Raw genomic sequence first — 17,810 nt, forward strand, 5'->3', positions numbered from 1 at the left:
TCACTGCAACCTCCGCCTCCTGAGTTCAAGTGATTCTCCTGCCTCGGCCTCCCAAGTAGCTGGGACTGCAGGCACAAACCACCACGCCCAGCTAATTTTTGTATTTTTAGTAGAGGTGTGTTTCGCCATGTTGGCCAGGCTGGTCTTGAACTCCTGACCTCAGGTGATCTGCCCACCTTGGCCTCCCAGAGTGCTGGGATTACAGGCGTGAGCCACCGCACCCAGCCCACTTCAATATTTTCATCAGTAAATTAGTACACTTTAGAGTTGTAGTGATTAAAATAATAGATATACAGCATATAAGTAGAATGCTTGGCAAACAGCAAGTGCTTACTAAGCAATGGCTACTCATAATAGTAACAGCTGATTTAATAATAGGATCTGTGAATAAGATAGTATTTTCTGCTCTACACATGAAGAAATTAATACTTGCAGAGGATAAGTAATTTGCCTAAGATTGTCCAGCTAAATAAAAAGTAGAGCCAGATTGAACCCAAGAAGTATAATTTCAGAGACCAATCTCTAAACCATAATACTATTACACTCCCTTATTATTCATTCATTTATTTCACAAAAAATTAACTGCCAGGTACTGTTTGTCACTAATAACATTATTTATATTGAAGACAGAAGAAAATATGCACAATGCGATGAAGATGGGCTTATAATGACATAGCTTTTTACTTTGACAAAGCCTAATCCAAATATTTAAGCATTTGCATAAGTAACATCTGCTTTAAAAATATAGCGTCAATGAATATTGCTTCTCCCAATAACATGAGCCAGATAATTTCAAATAAATAATGTGTTTATAAAACCTTGGATTTTTTTCACTGTATTATTCATGCATTTGGATAAGACTTGAGTGAGGATATTTCTTTTTTTTTTTTTTTTTTTTTTTTTACTTATTTTTATTTTTTTGTTTTGTTTTTTTGAGACGGAGTCTCGCTCTGCCTCCCAGGCTATAATGCAGTGGCACGATCTCTGCTCACTGCAACCTCCATCCCGGGCTCAAGCGATTCTCCTTTCTCAGCCTCCCGAGTAGCTGGGATTACAGGCGCCCACCACCATGTCTGGCTAGTTTTTGTATTTTTAGTAGAGACGGGGTTTCACCCTGTTGCCCAGGCTGGTCTTGAACTCCTGACCTCAAAATGATCCACCCAACTCAGCCTCCCAAAGTGCTGGGACTACAGGCGTGAGCCACTGAGCCCAGCTACTTACTTTTAAAGATTTTAAAATTACCAATAAACACTGGTCATAGATTGACCCTTGTATTCTAACTACAAGAAAGCAGACAAGTCATAAACCATTTGCTTCTTTATCCTAGTCATGAAATAACGTGTTCTGAACAGAAGCACTCACAGTTGAGTTTAAACAGCCTGTTAGTTTCATATGAGTGGGATCCTTTCAGTATGCTTAATTTTTGCTTCTGAAAGTTTCTGCCGTCTCAACTTTCAGTATAAGTAGAACTGTTTTTTGAGTTTTTTGAATATATATTTATTTATTTTTAAAAACCATAGAGATTTTCTTGGTGATTATTGTCAACCAAGCTGTGACATGTTAATGATGTAGTTTAGTGTCCCTAATAAAGTCACATGAATGCTTTTCTGTATTGTGGGGTTTTCCATTCAAAAGTCAACCATATGATTGCATGTGTGCTGAATTAGACTTTGTAAAGAGATTATATAATGTCTTCTTGAATGTTTTATCTAATAAAAGAAATATAATGGGGTCTGTGCTACTTCTGGCCGAAGCAAGACAGGTGAGGATGTTTTTTATTTCTATTAAATAATTCAGTTGCTGACAGTTATCTCTTTGATGTAGAACATAAAAAATGGGTTTAAAAATACTATAAGGAAGGAAGCAAACTATTAGTAGAATCTGGATGACCAAAAGATGTCTTTTCACAGAACTGTAAGTCAAATCTTTCTCCATAATGGACGTACAGGTTCTTATTTTTCTCAGATGGCTTACAAAAGAGTAGTATGATGTTAGTACTACTAAAAAGGAAAATCCAATAAATGTGGTTCCAATGAGACCTGCAATCTGAGAGATCATGGCTCCTAGTTCCATCTGCCGATTGTAGCATAGGCTTTCTTCTCCTTCTGTAGCCTCTATGACTGAGTAGTATATAGTAACTGGAATAATTATGCCCAGTACAACTCCCCATATGTAAATGCATAGTTTTCTAGCAAAGTTGGGCTGGCGAAATTTTTTCAGTAAATGGCCATAAAATATTTTCTCATAGCACGAAGTAGTCTCTTGCAAGGAATCCTTTTGCATTAAGGTAGCGTAGCGGCTTACGGCAATCCAACTTAAAATTAAGAGGCTGACAAACATACTTACATGCATGGATAGAGTTCCCAGAAAATTGACCACTCTGCATTGAGCAGATTGATATTCCCATTGGAAACCTTTCAGGAAATAGATACTCATGAAAGGCATGGCGCTGCACACAAGTAAGTTTGCAGTCACAAGGTGTGACAGGTAGATGTGCGTTGATGTTTTTTTACCTATTTTTGTTAAAAATATCCATTGAGAGAGAGAGTTTCCAAAAACACCAACAATACAAAGGAGGATGTAAATGATTGGTAAAGCCATGGAAGAGATCATAGATGGTTGAATACATGTGTTGTTGTTCATTTATGTCAGATTTTCTTGAATTTTGTCACGGGAGCTAGAACAGAATTGCAGATATTTAATATTAAAATTATTTTTGGTACAGTATTTAAGCTGAATAGTTTTTTTTTTTTTAAAGCATTGAATTAAATAAAATAGTAACAAAAATGTATTGGATGGAACGGGAAAGTGTAGATGGCTTCTTACCTTTTCCAATCACAATTGTCCGGTTGAAATAAAGACAAAAAGTTACTTATTGTGATGGATAATGCCTTTGTCTAAAAAACAAAATTTGATGTAAATAGTTACATGCCTGGGATTTAAAATTTTACTTAGAGAAATGGATAGTTCTTAGATTGTAAAACAATTTGTAAGTGATGATTGATTTTGCCTAGAAATATAATTTAAAAATTTTTAAGGCACATGCAACCAATACATGTTGGCCAAAGTATTACAGAAGTATTCTGTGGCCACAATAATAGAGAGTTGACTGGTTTTTAATTACCACATTACTTATATATAGTTTTCAAAATGGTGTCTTTTTGTGTCTAGGCTAAAACACTCCTTTATAACCTAATACTATTAGAAAAGTCTCTTTTCATATTTCAGAAGTTACCTCAATTCCACGTGAGCAAAATTTCAGGCAAAATCCTGAACTGAATAGAAGAAAAGTGTAGCAACCAAGGACAGACTCCAAAATCCCAGGGTCATTACCAAAGAGTATTTAAAATGTCATTTCAAATATTCAATGTTAAACTGTCATACTTCAATAAAAGTTTACACATGTATGTCAAAACTGTAGTTACAGCCAGATGTGGTGGCTCTGCACCTGTAATCTCAGCACTTTGGGAGGCCAAGGTGGGACGATTGCTTGAGACCAGGATTTCAAGAACACCTTGCGCAATGTAGTGAGACCCTGTCTCTATAAAAAAATACAAAAACTAGATTGGGTATGGTGGCTCATGCCTATTATCCCAGCACTTTGGGAGGCCACGGCCAGCCTGGGCAACATGGTGAAACCATGTCTCTACAAAAAAATTAGCCAGGCATCCTGGCATGTGCCTGGAGTCCCAGCTACTTGGGAGGCTGAGGTTGGAGGATCAGTTGAGCCTAGAAGTTCAAGGCTGCAGCAAGCTATGATCATTCTACTGCACTCCAGCCTAGGTAACAGAAAGAGACCCTGTCTCAAAAACAAAAACAAAAAAACTGTAGCTGCTATGCTTGTTGGTTAGAGTATCCTTGTGTGTAAATTGGTATCTGAGTTTTTCAGAGGATTTTTTTTTAAAGGATATGATGTTTTAATCACAACATAAATGCTGGTTTTTACTTTTTTGTGTCTTATATTTAAATCTTTCTCACTTCAAAGGGTACATGTGAAGTGCTGAAGAATCATATACAAATTGCTTTTATTCTTATTTTTCTCCTTATTTCCTCACTTCTTTCAGGTGAGAATAACAAAAGTTACTGGATTCTGGTCAAATAAGAACCATGATCTCTATTCAAAATGTGCCATATTCTCTGTGTCCTTCACCATAGCCTTCTGGGCACCACATTCTCCACTCTTTCATGATCTAGAGCAAGGTTTCTCAATCTTTTTTTTAATCATGTTCTCTTTTGATAAACATAAAAATTGTACCATACACAGCCCTTGGAAATTCTTATATCCCCCCAGCCCCTCAGGGCAATTTTACTCTCTACCCCCTTCAGAATTAGGTTTGATTTATTTTCTGTATCTTGGATTACAGAATTTGGGTTTTTTTCTCAAAATAATGTTATAATTTTGTAATAACTTTTTAAACCAATCCACACCCAAAGTCTTGAAAACTTGAGGACTGTGCATTGTGTGTGGGTTTAAATACCGAGATTCTTAATTATTGTCTACCAGTGTCTTTATAATTTTGTTTCTTTGCTATTTGTATTTAGAAAACAGTCCATATGCTTCATTGTAAGTTTGTATCTGAATCTAGTGCAACCTGATGAATTATAATCTGGTTGCAGTTAGTGTAGACCCTGGCATAAATATATAAAACCTAATCTGTAACTTCACCAGTTCAAAAATCAGGCAGATGGAGTGTGAAATGAGCCGGTTTATTTAAGAAAAAAAATTATCTGCTCACAGTAGATTTTGATTTTACATAAGGAATGGAGCTTCCTTTTATGATGCTGTTAAAGAAAAGCATTAGCTCCTGCCTTGTGCAGATAATGCATAGTATACTAAAAACTGCAAAGGTAATGGTGCTTCTGTATGAATAGTAAATGCTTCCAAACAAAAAGGAGATAAAATATACTTCTGCAGAGGCTAGCTTTATCAGACAGAAGTTGAGTCTCTATAGGACTCTCACTATAGCAATCAACAACTAGGTCACCATCTTTACCTTCCCAAACTTGTATCTACTATGTACATCTCCTTCAAAAATAAACTTTGATCATAAAACTACTTGATAACTCTTTTCCAAAATTTGGAAAGTACTGTTGAACTTAAGAAATGAAATAAAAATTACATGTTACAGATGCAAAACTGGTCTTTAGAAAATGTCTGTAAGTCTATATTCCCCTCAGGAGAATATCTATCTCAAGTCACTCGTGCATACATTTTGTCTCTGCTAAATGAAAAAAGTTCTACAACTCTTCAGTTACTAATGACTATCTACATAATTATATGCTGACTGCCTTTCTTAAGGATCAGCTTTCAAAATTTAAACCATTAGGTCCTGTTTATTTTTATAGAGTTTAATTTTTAAGCTAAAAATGAATAATAATCGCTCTTACCTGTATGAGTAGTTTATGCCAACTAAGGTTATATTGTTCAGGGCAGTGATGCCAAATTTCAGACTTAAAATTCTCTGATCTTCGCTCTTCCAATATCTTTAGTCAGTGTAAATAGACTCTTGTATGACACCAACTACAGTGGGAGGAAAAGGGGAAATTAAACAGTATTGAAGAAATTCAATAGTTATGGTCAATGTGACAACTACCTCCTCAAAAAACCCTCATTTCTCTATTTCTGTAGCGGGAGGAAGTTGGTGGACAATATACATATTATACTTCCTTATGATTATTTCATGAACTAGTTACACCCCAGTAAGCTTTGTTTGCATGATTGACTGAAGTTCACAGATTTAATCCCCCATGGCTAGTTTTATATGACACAGTGATAGAAGGAGCCACTCTGTTAGTAACCCAATACAAATATTGGTGCAAATTTGTCTGTAAAATTGTTTGTGGATGGCTTATTTGCAATCCATCTTTATCAAAAATAGAAACAAAACTCAAAGTTTTCTTATAACTTACTAGAATCAAATATTATAGAGCTAAAATAGAACTTCATGATCATCTATGGATTGAGACCCTTTGTTTTAAAGTTGAAGAAGCTGAGGCCCAGAGGAACTCACTGTAAGCACAGACTGCACCCAGGGTTGGGTCCCAGTTTGGTTACTAATGAGTTAACCCACTCTGTTTCTGATTGCCCTGCACTACCTCCATTTATCAACATAATACACTGTTTGGGGCATTTCATAATAGATTTGGCAAATCCTGGGAGTGCCAAGTATGCCTCAGATCAAATGAATAGTTATATTAATAAAGAATTGTGAAACCATGACTAGTCTAAAACAATAAAAATTTTAAAAATAGAATTGTGAAACCAATTTTTTGTACAAGATTGTCGAATCAGCCTGTGACTTACTAACTAAATGAAAGCTAAGTGTGTACATCTGAGGCGGAAGACTTGCATCAAGCACTTCCTCTCATCCTTGAGTAGTTAAACCAGTGGGAGTCTGAAAAAGAGAACAGAAATCTAATTTCATCAAACTTGAGCACTTTAGTTATCAGTAAATCTTCACTTAAAATTAACAGAGGTACCTTGCCATTTCTCATAAACCCCTGATGCTTACCTTATTTCATGTTTATTTCATAAATTCTCTCTGATGTTTGCTAATATTTCTCTCTAAAACAAAAGTGAGAACTGCCTAAAGGGTCCGGATTGTGTTCTGCTGCTGTTCATCTTTGCCTTGCCACCATTTACTTAAGAACAGTGACTCATCCAGGGTTTCATGGCCATTCATTACAGAGTAATTTGGCTTTTAGAATTCTTATCACTTTTACTTCAGTAATGTATCATGTTCCGGGAAGGAATTACATAGAACAAAAAACAGTTTTAAGTAATTTAGAGAAGAACAGAAATGGAATGCTATTTCTAAGTGATTGAAAAATAGTTGTAATATTATCCGTTCAGGCATAAGCATCTTTGGTCCGAAAGAAAGAACACTCTTGTTTTCCTCCATTGTCTCCAAACTCAGTAAATGATACCATCACTCCTTCAGTTATTCAAGCCAAAAACTTAGGAATCATCCTTAATTTCTCTTTCTTTCACATCTCACATCTATCTAATCAATTGCTGGTACTACAGCTTCTACTATCACTACCATCATTCATTAGCCACATTTCATGAGAGCTTACTATGTGCCAGATATCTTGCTATGTGCCTTACATTCAAGTCTTATTTGGTTTTCACAACACCCTGTGAAATGTCTCATTTTAAAGGTGAGGAAAACTGAAACTCAGAAAGATCTCATAAGTTGCCCAAGGTCACACAGCCATCTGTCCTCACAGGATGGTGATTGGCTCACCTCAAAGCAAGTAATTCAAGAACAAGTCCATAGCTGCAATGCCTTTTTGTGATCCAGCCTCTGAAGTCAACACTGTCATTTCTGCAGTATTCTATTGGTCACACAGAGCCAGCCCTGGATCCGTGTGGGAGGGGTAAATATCAGGAGGTGATGATCACTGGGAGCCATATTGGAAACTGGCTACCACAGATGTCAATCAACCATTGAAACAAAGGAAGAGTCAGAAGTACTGCTTAAAAACCGTTGTCAGTCCACTGGTTGTTTATTGGGCAAGCATACCTGGATAGGTGTAAGTTTTGCCAGTTCTTACACTATTTTGGTTTTTAGGTCTATTTTTGTTAAACAGTGTAATTCATTCAACAAATATTTATTGGAGTTTCTACTATGTTCCTAGCAGCATGTGGAGGTCACAGAAGTAGGATGTTTAGTCACAAACTAATTGAGAGTCTCTGGAAATTGAACAGATTCCACAAGCAAGCCAAGAATTTAGATTAATATGTGATATGTGATACAGATTTCAAATGCTCTGTGAATTAGAGAAGGGCAGAAACAGTGACTCAAAGTGGTTCTGAAAGGCTTTGTGAAAGCAAATGGAAGGAAGGAGAGGAGAACATAGCCTAGTGAGTGACAGTTCTGTGCCAGGTATGGGACAGAGCATTTTATGCCTAAGAACCCTAGAGATGTGTGGTGGGAGTCCCATTTTACATGGGAGGAAACTCAAAGAGGTTAAATAGCTTGCCTAGAGGAATACAATTAGTAAATTCGCTTTAAAATGACCTCATTCTCTGCCTTAGAAAGAAATTATTGGTTGTTCTTGCAGGTCAATAAGGGTACCTTATGGTACTCACGATAGGGTCATGTTTTAAGTATTTTTAACTTTGTTCAGATAGGGTTTCCTGTTTGATTTATGTATTTGTGTATCCTGTTCTAGACTTGAGGTAGCAGGAACTGACTATGGAAGAAATCAAGTCCAGTTTTTTTCTATCTTCGAAAACTCTGGACTTTGTTAAGCAAACTGTTATTCCAACAATGTCAGTATAAATTCTTTAGGATTCAGTGATTTTGAGTTCCCCAGTTGAAATATAGGTGAATTTTATTTTCATTCTTCTAAGAAATTAGGAAATACTGTTACAATTGGTAAAAAGAGTAAATGTCAGGGAATACTAGATTAATAAAGTATGTTACAAGTATTCTGTAAAGTGGCCCCTTTGGACTTTTCTCATTCAAATCACCAGTAGTTTTCTTTGGTTCTCATTCATCTTGCCCATCCGTTTCAAGGTTCCCCTTCTATTGTCCCAAGTCCAAATGCACTTGACCTAACAGTTCTAGTTGCTTCCTATATCATCTGCCAAATATTGATCTCCTAAGTGTTCTGCTCTCACCCTTAGGATTTACTTCCTTGAGGTGTTAGAGTTATGTCCTACAATTGAAGTTCTGTCTTGTATTAATTTTCCTGCTTTTGAGATGGATTTGTGTATCAAGTGTGTTTTTTAATTTGGCCCCAAAATTCATTTGGAGTGGTTCAGTGAGAGTGTTTCAAAGGGCAGGCACATACTTACTTGGCAGAGGAGATACCATAATCAAAGGGCAGGCATGCGGACATTTATTTTGGAAATCCACGGTGGGCTGTACATAGCAGGGGGACATGAGAGCTTTCCTGACTCAAATGGATTGTTGGGGTTAGAATTAGGGTCTCTTATCAATTTCCCTCAGAGCCAGAACCCAGAGGACACAGGACAGCTTAGTCATTCCTGAAGCCATGTGTTTCATCTAGAAATTATTTTAGGCTATCCAAACTAGTGTTTAAACTGGCTGCAATTGGCCTTTTAAGTACTCTCACTAACCAATCAGGAGCTCAGGGCATTGGGAGGCTGGTATGCAGAAAGAAAAGACATGACTAATTTATACACATTAGACTATCGTATTCAAAAGATAATTATTTCTTTAAATCAGGGGCAGTAGTAAGTAAGCCTTGTCCAGTTCAACATATACCCAAGCCAGTGGTTATCTTTAGGAGGAGTGAGGCACAGTGCAGTTACCCAAAGCTATGGTTTGTTCAAGGCTCACTGAGCCCCCTGTCCTCTCCAGGAAGTGGTATCTGGCCACAGCCTTGTTTCCAGTCACACTGTTCTCAGGCCCTCACCGCCTGCCACAAGTAGCTCTGATCGTGGGTGTCCCACCCTTAATTAGAGTATGAAGAAAAACCTCTCCTTGTTCTGAAGAGCTGGTTTCTCAGCAAGCAATGGGAGCATTTCTCTCAAGAATTACTTTTAAAAACAGCAGAAAATACAATCTGAAGTTTGTAAATTTATAATAACACAGAAAAGTTATCAGCTTTTGTAAAAAGTAAAATAGAGGTTCCTCTTCAAAGACCTTCCTCTCCATTTAATTAGGAATAAATAGTAACTTCTCTTAGAAGCAAAATTTATTCAAAGACCTGTGCTAACATTCTTAAATATCTGTTAGCTGTAATAAATAAATCAGTGTACTTTATGTTCTTAGCTCCCACAATTTGGCCCAAATATTTGCCCTGGCATGCTTATACTGGTCCAAGCAAACATTGGGTCATAGCCTGTTCCTCTTCCTTATTTGAAGGTGTTTTTACCTTTCTCAGCATTCCACAAGTTACTTCCTCCTTCCTTTGTTCTCCTCTGCCTTTGCCTCTTTTAAAAAGTTCTAAGTTGCTAGCCAATCAAGACAAATACAGAATGTGAGGTCCCGTTCCAGCCAATGGAAACCGGACACAGCAGTAAGGTGGACGCATCACGTTATAAATGACCCTGTCTCCTTTGTTTGGTGTCCTCCTGTGGCAAAACTGCTGGCGAGTGTACCCTTTCTGTAGGAAGTAAAAATGGCCTTGCTGAGCAAATTAAATTTATGCTCAAGTGCTATTTCTTTGTGGCACCGGGGAACAAGCATTTCAAACACTTTTAAGAAAAGACTAATGACAAAACAAAAATGGACTTTGTGAGTTGAAAAACACACATACACAAACTCAAAGGGCATTTTCTTATTAGTTTGCATTTCCTTATGCATCCAGTGAACCAACTCCCCAGGAGTTGGATCCATCTCTAAATTCCGCTAGTAACTTCACCTTCAGTAACCGATTGCAGCACAGCTGCTGCTCCAAACTGTGGGTGACCACCCAGGAATTAAAGGTTCCTCATCTCCCAGCCCTTTCATTCTTTGTCTTACCAAACGACATGTTTCTGTGAACCTGAACCAGGGCCATTCCAACGAACCCCACTTCATTGACACTGAGACAGAGTAGAGACAGGCTTGGCTTCAGCTCACCTCCACTAGAGCACTGATCACAAAACCCACACCACTACCTCGAATGCTAATAGTTCTTAAAGAATTCCAGGAATTGGCCTTATGAGATAATTAAGATTGCCTCAGGAAGGAATGCTGAACAATTGATTTACAGCCTTGTTGCCACAGGCCAGACCACCAGGTGGCCCATTACTCAAGATAACCATAGCAACCAGATCTGCTGACCTGCTTTGCTCAGCCCAGCCTGCATACCCTTCCCCTGTTACTAGTTCCTGCACTTTGCCTAATAAAAAAGCCCTATGACTCTTTTCAGGAGGAAGCCGGGAATTCTCTCTCTCTTGTGCTGCCTCCCTTTTGTTTGGGCATAAGCTCCAGTGAAGCTTTGTCTATGAAAACGCTTTTGGCCTCCTATCAATTTCTGTTGCATTGAGAACCCAAGAACCCATGATCGGTAACAATGCCAATTGAGGGTAGAAGAAAGAAAAACAAAATCACACACAAACTCAAAGTGCTTTTTCTATTCTCTCATTCAACAAAAGTCTAAACAGATTACCTCTGTGACCAAATGTGTGGGGATTTCTCCCAATGAACAAGCAAGGAAGCAATTCAGTGGACACCAGCTGGGTGTCCTCTAATTCAGTTCTATTCTGACACTATCTCCCTGGAGATAGCGTCAGATCCCACAGGTTGAAGGCTGAGTCCCCAAGACTTCTTTCCACCTTCAGATGCCAATGGCAAACCTCAGGTTGCTTCACCTGTGCTTCTGACCCACAGGCTATATAAATCAAAGATCCCACAGCCCCTTCTTTGGGCCCAATTAATTTGCTAGAGCAGCTCACATAATTCAGGGAAATATGTTTACCGATTTATTTTTTTTTTTTTTTTTGAGACAGAGTCTCACGCTGTTGCCCAGGCTGGAGTGCAGTGGCGCGATCTCGGCTCACTGCAAGCTCCGCCTCCTGGGTTCACGCCATTCTCCTGCCTCAGCCTCCTGAGTAGCTAGGACTACAGGCGCCCGCCACCGCGCCCGGCTAATTTTTTGTATTTTTAGTAGAGACGGGGTTTCACTGTGGTCTCGATCTCCTGACCTTATGATCCGCTCGCCTCGGCCTCCCAAAGTGCTGGGATTACAGGCTTGAGCCACCGCGCCCGGCCGTTTACCGATTTATTATAAAGTATATTACAAAGGATACAGTTGAAGAGATGCATATAGTGAGGTGTGGGGGAAGAGAGGGATGCGGAGCTTCCATGCCCTCCCTGGGCGTGTCACCCTCCAGGAACCTCCACATGTGCAGGTATCCAGAAGCTCCTTGAATCCTGTCATTTTGGGGTTTTATGGGGGCCTCCTTACACAGCCAAGATTGATTGAAGCACTGGCTACTGTTGATTACCTTAACCTTCAGCCCCTCTCCCCTCTCTGGAGGGTTTAGAGTAGGGCTAAATGTTCCAACCTTGTCATCCTGGCTTGGTCTTTCCTGTGACCAGCCCCATCCTGAAGCTACCTAGAGACTGCCAGACAGCAGTCACCTCATTAGCATATAAAAAGACATCACTTTGGAGTTTTTGAGGATCTTAGGAGTTGTATGCCAGACAACAGACCAAAGACCAAATATATACTTCATAGTATCCAGTCCACCCTCTGTCTTGGATCCCTCACATCAAAAGGATGTACAACTCAAAAGATACAGCCAAATTACTAGAATCTCATTCAATCAGTAATAATCAGTCCAGCTCATCATAGTGTATGAATGTCTCCCAAGGCGAGGCCACTCAGGTTTGCAGGCTTTCATTCAGTCTTGTCAGAGTGCTCTCGGTGAACATATAGCTTCACCCTTTACAGCAGCTGATATAATTGAGCTAGGAGACAAGATATCATTTCTTGCTCTAAGCCTCTTTTGAGGTATTAATATAATACTGGATTTCTTTCAGTTCATAACCCATTTATTCTTTACTCTCACTACTATTTTTCCTTATCTCTATAAACTCCCAAACTTTTCCACCTTTGGATGGGATAGTAGAATCAGCCACTGTGCTTGTCTAGATCAGGCAACAATACTAGTATAGCAAGTGCTGCCCCCTCAGTCCACTCCCGTTTATGTTAGAAATAAATTTTTGGTGCCACAAAGAAGAATCAGCACTCCTGCAAAAAGTTTTCTCAGCAAGGCAAATAACTTCTATAGAAGGGTGCATCTCACGGATGGAGCAATGGTGAGAGCACACAGAACAAAGGAAAGCAGGGGTTTTTATTCCTAATACAATAGGTTTCTACTACTGTGTCCTGTCTCCATTGGCTGGAGCTGGACTGCACAATCGAAACTAGTCCTGGTTGGCTAATTTGAAGTATGCAGGGAGGGGGTTACACTGGCAGGAAGGGCAGTTTTGGGGGTAAGAGCTGTTATGGCAGGAGGGGTAATTTGCAGAGTGAGTGACCAAGGGCAACAAGCAAGAAACAGCTGTGAACTATAGATTAGGACTGGCAGGAAGGTTGTTTACTGCAGTCAGGGGCAAGGAGACATGAAGAACAAGGAAGTTGAGTTTGAGGACAAAGAACAAGGGAGTTAACATGCCAAACTTTTGAAGAGAACCTGACTGTATCTGACTTTCAGAACGGGTAAGGTTCCATAGGTGCAGCAGAACGAGTGGGCTGTTTTTACCACCAGGGAGTATAGCTGCATTATTTGTTAGCCCCAATTTTGTCAGATGGGATAGGGCACAAGCCACTCCTTAGGAGTCCACCCCACTGTCAGACCCTTAGGAATTCTGACTCAAAGTTTAAAAACATAGTTACAGTTTCTTACTCAGGAATCACCTTCCTTTCAGCACTTATAGTCGCAGCCCTGGTCCTAGGACCAATGCATCAGGTAGAGGAAACGTAAAAAAAAAGTTGAGGTGATATGGGAAAGAAAAATAAAGTATGCTCATTATACCAATGTACTCCTCCCTTGGCAAGAAATGCATAGTCATACCAGCATCCTTCCACACCCCCCGTTCCAGGATACCTCAGAAAAGCAGAGGAATCTACTGAGTGGGGAACTTCCCTTAGCCCCACTCGTGTTGAATGTGAGCACACACTTGCAAAGGCAAATAAGGCAGCTCTTCGTGCTTTCATCTCCCTCTATTTTAGACAACCAGTGTTTTCATTGCCTGTTCCACTCTCTATCAAACTGTTACTCTGAGGAAGATGTCTCTCGGCCCATTGCTGAACATCATAGGCTATATAATGTGTTCCTGGGCCTGAAGAAGTGACAGCCATCCAAATCTGTGCAATACCTTCTGCTCTAGCTTTTATGGCACTCTGAGCAAACTATTACTGAGAAGAATATCTCTGCCCACTGCTGGAACATTATAGGCTGTGCCATGTGTTCTTTGGCCTGAAGAAATGGTGTTCAGCTCTCCAAATCTGTGCAGTATCTTCTGTTCTAGCTTTTTTATGGCATTCTCATAATTCACATCTTCCACCGGGCAAGCAAAGCCCAGTCCAGAATCAGTGTCTACTCTTGTCCAAACTCATTTGTGGCCTCCCAGGGCTACCAGCATCAGCCTCACTTGCCAACTTGTTCAGGGCTTTCCCACCAGGGAAATCTGCCCCACAGCCATGGGCAGTGTCTGTCTCTTTTGCTGGCAGACAGAATAGTTCTTATTGGCATTTTGTACCTGAGATGGTGCAAAAGAGACATGTCTAAATGCAGTCCATCTCTGCACTGTTGCAGTATCCGTTTATCCACTCATTTCATGGACCCAGGTGGCCACTTCAAGGGAGCACGCAGGGTTGTCTGCTTGTTGATATCAATCACTTTCCGAACCAGGGTCTTTTTTTTTTTTTTTTCAAGTCAGAGTTTTGCTTTTGTCTCCCAAGCTGGAGTGCAATGTCTCGGCTCGCTGCAACCTCCGCCTCCTGGGTTCAAGTGATTCTCTTGCCTCACCTTCCCAAGTAGCTAGGATTACAGGTGTGTGCCACCACGTCCAGCTAATTTTTTTGTATTTTTAGTAGAGACGGGGTTTCACCATGTTGGCCAGGCTGGTCTCGAACTCCTGACCTCAGGTGATCCACCCACCTTGGCCTCCCAAAGTGCTAGGATTACAGGCGTGAACCACCACGCCCAGCCAAGAAAGGAGCTCTTCTGATGGCCATTGACATATTCTACTTTAATGCACTCCTCAAATTTCCATAGGGCCATTCTCCATATGGGCATCCCTTTAATAAATAGGCCAGGTTTCCACTGTCCTTCTGCCTGACCAGGTGGCCAGGCCACTGAGTCAGTAAAAAAATCAAACACAGGGGCTTTTGCCTGTGTTCATTTCTTCATAATGCAATTCAGCCGCCAAGCTAATTTGATCTTACCTTCTTTGATCAAGAGTGGCATCCTTCCAAACAGGATTGTTCACCTTGGAACTGTCATCCACACACCAGGCAGCTCTTTGTTGTCAGTTGAGAGCTGTTCACGGGGCCCCGTCCAAGGGTCGGTAGAATCCCGCAGTTCCTCACACAGTTCCGGAGTCAGTCCTAGGGAAAAAGAGGCTCCCTGCTTGAGAGTATTTCCTCCTTGCACTTCCCAGGGAGGATGCTCCTGTATAAACCATTTCCATTTTATTATGGAACTATTCTGGGCACTGCCATCCCCATTTGAATGTTTCTCTGACATCATGTGAGAAAGCATGGGTATTTCAAGTGTCAAGATCATTTTATGTCCTTCAGTCATAGGGGTTAGCTTCAATTAATGTCCCATAGCAAGGTAGTAAATGCCCCCAAGTGGAAATTCTCTAGTGCAAACTCCCAGTAGTTGTCACTGGGAGATGCTCACAGACTTTTGAGTAAGACCCAGTAAACGCTCACAAAGGGCTAGCAAATGGAGAACTTGTCCCTACTAATATTCCAGCTTCTATTCTACACATTGTAGGCTTGGGTAATCTTACTGGTTCCCATTTAGCATGTTCAATTAATCTTACTGGTTCCCATTTAGCATGTTCCCATTTAGCATGCTACAAGGGTATTTTACAATACGAGGTAAGGGAAACATTCCCCAGTCAGACACAATATCCCCATAATACAGTCAAGTAAAAGAGACCCAACCACTTCACGTAAAATGTGTTCAAATGTACCAACTTACCTTAATTTTCTCAATGCTTACTTTCCTAACTGTAGCCTCTATTACGACTTTACCATCAGGTTTTGAGTTTACAATAATAGGTAGGGGAAGTGTTCCCTGCCGAGACCGGCTTGATCGGGGAGACCCTAACCCAGAAGCGCTAGAGGAAGACACACACACAGAAATATAGAGGTGTGAAGTAGGAAATTAGGGATCTCACAGTCTTCAGAGCTGACAGCCCAACAGAGATTTACCCACATATTTATTAACAGCAAACCAGTCATTAGCATTGTTTCTATAGATATTAAATTAACTAAAAGTATCCCTTAAGGGAAACAAAGGGATGGGCCGAATTAATTGCAGCAGGAACATGCCCTTAAGACACAGATCGCTCAGGCTTTTGTTTGTGGCTTAAGAATGGCTTTAAGCAGTTTTCCGCCCTGGGCGGGCCAGGTGTTCCTTGCCCTCATTCCCGTAAACCGACAACCTTCAAGCTTGGGTGTTAAGAGCTATTATGGACATAGCACAGTGCTGCAGAAATTTTGTTTATGGCCAGTTTTGGGGCCAGTTTATGGCCAGACTTTGGGTCTCCCTTCTTTGATTCGCAAAGAGATAAAAGCAAGGGCAGCTTTGTCACAGTGAGCTACTTCTCACAGCAGTTGGGATCCGCTTCTGCAGACTATACAAAGACAAACAACATAGATTAAAAACACAATCATCATTGAAATCACAGAGTTTCCAAGTGTTTTTATCCATTTTAATGGGTTACTAGCTGCTAATTTGTCTGCAGCTCCTTTAAGCACTCCAGTTCCTGGCATTAAGGTCAGGTGTGCCTGGGATGCTTTAAATATTTGTTCTTTTAATTTTGCTATATCCAAAAACAAATTTGTACAGTGTCCTTCTAGATGCTTTTTTTATTCTTTCCCAAATTTTGATCTTATTAAGAGCATGTAATAGTTTCCACAAATCCTTATGTTTAGCTCCTAGAGCGGGCCATATCATTTGAGGTTGAGGTGCCACTGTACCTCCATGGTTCCAGATAATAGGAACTTTTGCCGTACTTCTTATCATTTCTACCATCTGACCGTTTTGTTCAGATCATGTGAACATAGTGTGGCTGTGGCACGCAGACTGAGAGGTGCAATTCAAGCTAAACATCCCCTTAGGGGAACAATTAATAATGATTCCGTAGGAATCATTGTGCAGCACCTCTGCGTGTTCTGCAAAGCAATCTTCCTACACAAGTATGTTCAGTTTTTCTAATGGGTCCAATTCTGTGGTTTTTGAGGGCGGTATGCCTCAATTATAAGAGTAGATTTATTATGGTAAATACTGAAATCAGAAAGCATGTGTAACTGTGTCATACAGTGATTGCAGCCAGGCATTATTACCAGCCCTTATCGAAGGAATACTCACGGCAGTGGTGATAACTGCTATCATAGCTACCATTATTCATTGTGACTGGTTGTCCCGCTTTCCTCAGGTTTTCTTCTGCCATCTGTGACAGTTTCTTGACCTGTCCCCAGGTGGGTGGCTGTGTTCGACGGGTGTTGCTCATGACAGTTGGGGTCCTCCTCAGCGTCAGCCTCAACACGGCTGCAACTGGGGCATCCTCGGGATCCTCCCGGAGTCTCTTCTCGGCATCTGGCTCATGATAAAGTTTCAGGTGTCTTGATGGTATCCAGATCGGCTGTTGATTTTGGCCTGGAGAAATACAAGCATAACCTCTACCCCAAGTTATTATTTTACCTATTTCCCAACTTTTTGTTATTGGATCTCTCCACCAAATAATGCTAGATTCAATTGCCTATGGGCTGTCCTGTAATCCCTATTTCTCCTTTTTTGTTTTTGTCATCAGTTGTTCTTCTGTATGAAATCGTAACTGAGCATTTTCAATTAACTGTGTGGAATGAACAATGTATGAAGAATCAGAAATCACATTAATAGGCATATCAAAAGCAGTCAATACCTCAATTACAGCTACAAGCTCTGCTTTTTGAGCTGAAGTATAGGGTGTCTGAAAAACTTTACTTTTTGAGCCAGAATAAGAAGCTTTACCATTACTAGACCCATCTGTAAAACAATGAAAACGCTTAGCAGGATGCAGGTTTTTTACTGCAGGAATTGTAAATGCAAACCGTTCACAGTCTTGCTCAGCTAAAGGGATAGTAAAGAAACAGTCTTTTAAATCTATGACTATTAA

General features: G+C 40.1%; 2 protein-coding genes across 18 annotated transcripts in view; one reads left to right on the forward strand and one right to left on the reverse strand.

The window, feature by feature from the left end:
- The window catches only part of LOC105463230 (calcium/calmodulin dependent serine protein kinase), a 412,561-nt gene that overhangs the window by 198,532 nt on the left and 196,219 nt on the right, over positions 1 to 17,810 (forward strand). The gene's annotated exons all lie outside the window — the stretch shown is intronic.
- LOC105463185 (G protein-coupled receptor 82) lies at positions 875 to 5,879 on the reverse strand. 4 transcript variants are annotated; one of them, XM_011710161.3, is made up of 3 exons: positions 5,389 to 5,879; positions 2,827 to 2,897; positions 875 to 2,677 (listed from the first exon to the last, which is right to left on the reverse strand). In XM_011710161.3, exon 3 carries the CDS (start codon positions 2,641 to 2,643, stop codon positions 1,636 to 1,638), a length of 1,008 nt encoding a protein of 335 aa, XP_011708463.2. In that variant the 5' UTR covers positions 2,644 to 2,677; positions 2,827 to 2,897; positions 5,389 to 5,879; the 3' UTR covers positions 875 to 1,635. The 4 variants fall into 4 exon arrangements, with proteins under 4 accessions (XP_011708463.2, XP_011708466.2, XP_070944524.1 ...); XM_011710164.3 differs by lacking the exon at positions 2,827 to 2,897; XM_071088423.1 differs by having other exon boundaries at positions 875 to 2,897.

This window comes from Macaca nemestrina, chromosome X, assembly GCF_043159975.1.
Source record: "Macaca nemestrina isolate mMacNem1 chromosome X, mMacNem.hap1, whole genome shotgun sequence".
Classification (NCBI taxonomy): Eukaryota; Metazoa; Chordata; class Mammalia; order Primates; family Cercopithecidae; genus Macaca; species Macaca nemestrina.

Excerpts from the sequence above, each read along its gene's own strand:
- LOC105463185 (XM_011710164.3), bottom strand. The coding sequence starts at position 2,643 with ATGAACAACAACACATGTATTCAACCATCTATGATCTCTTCCATGGCT.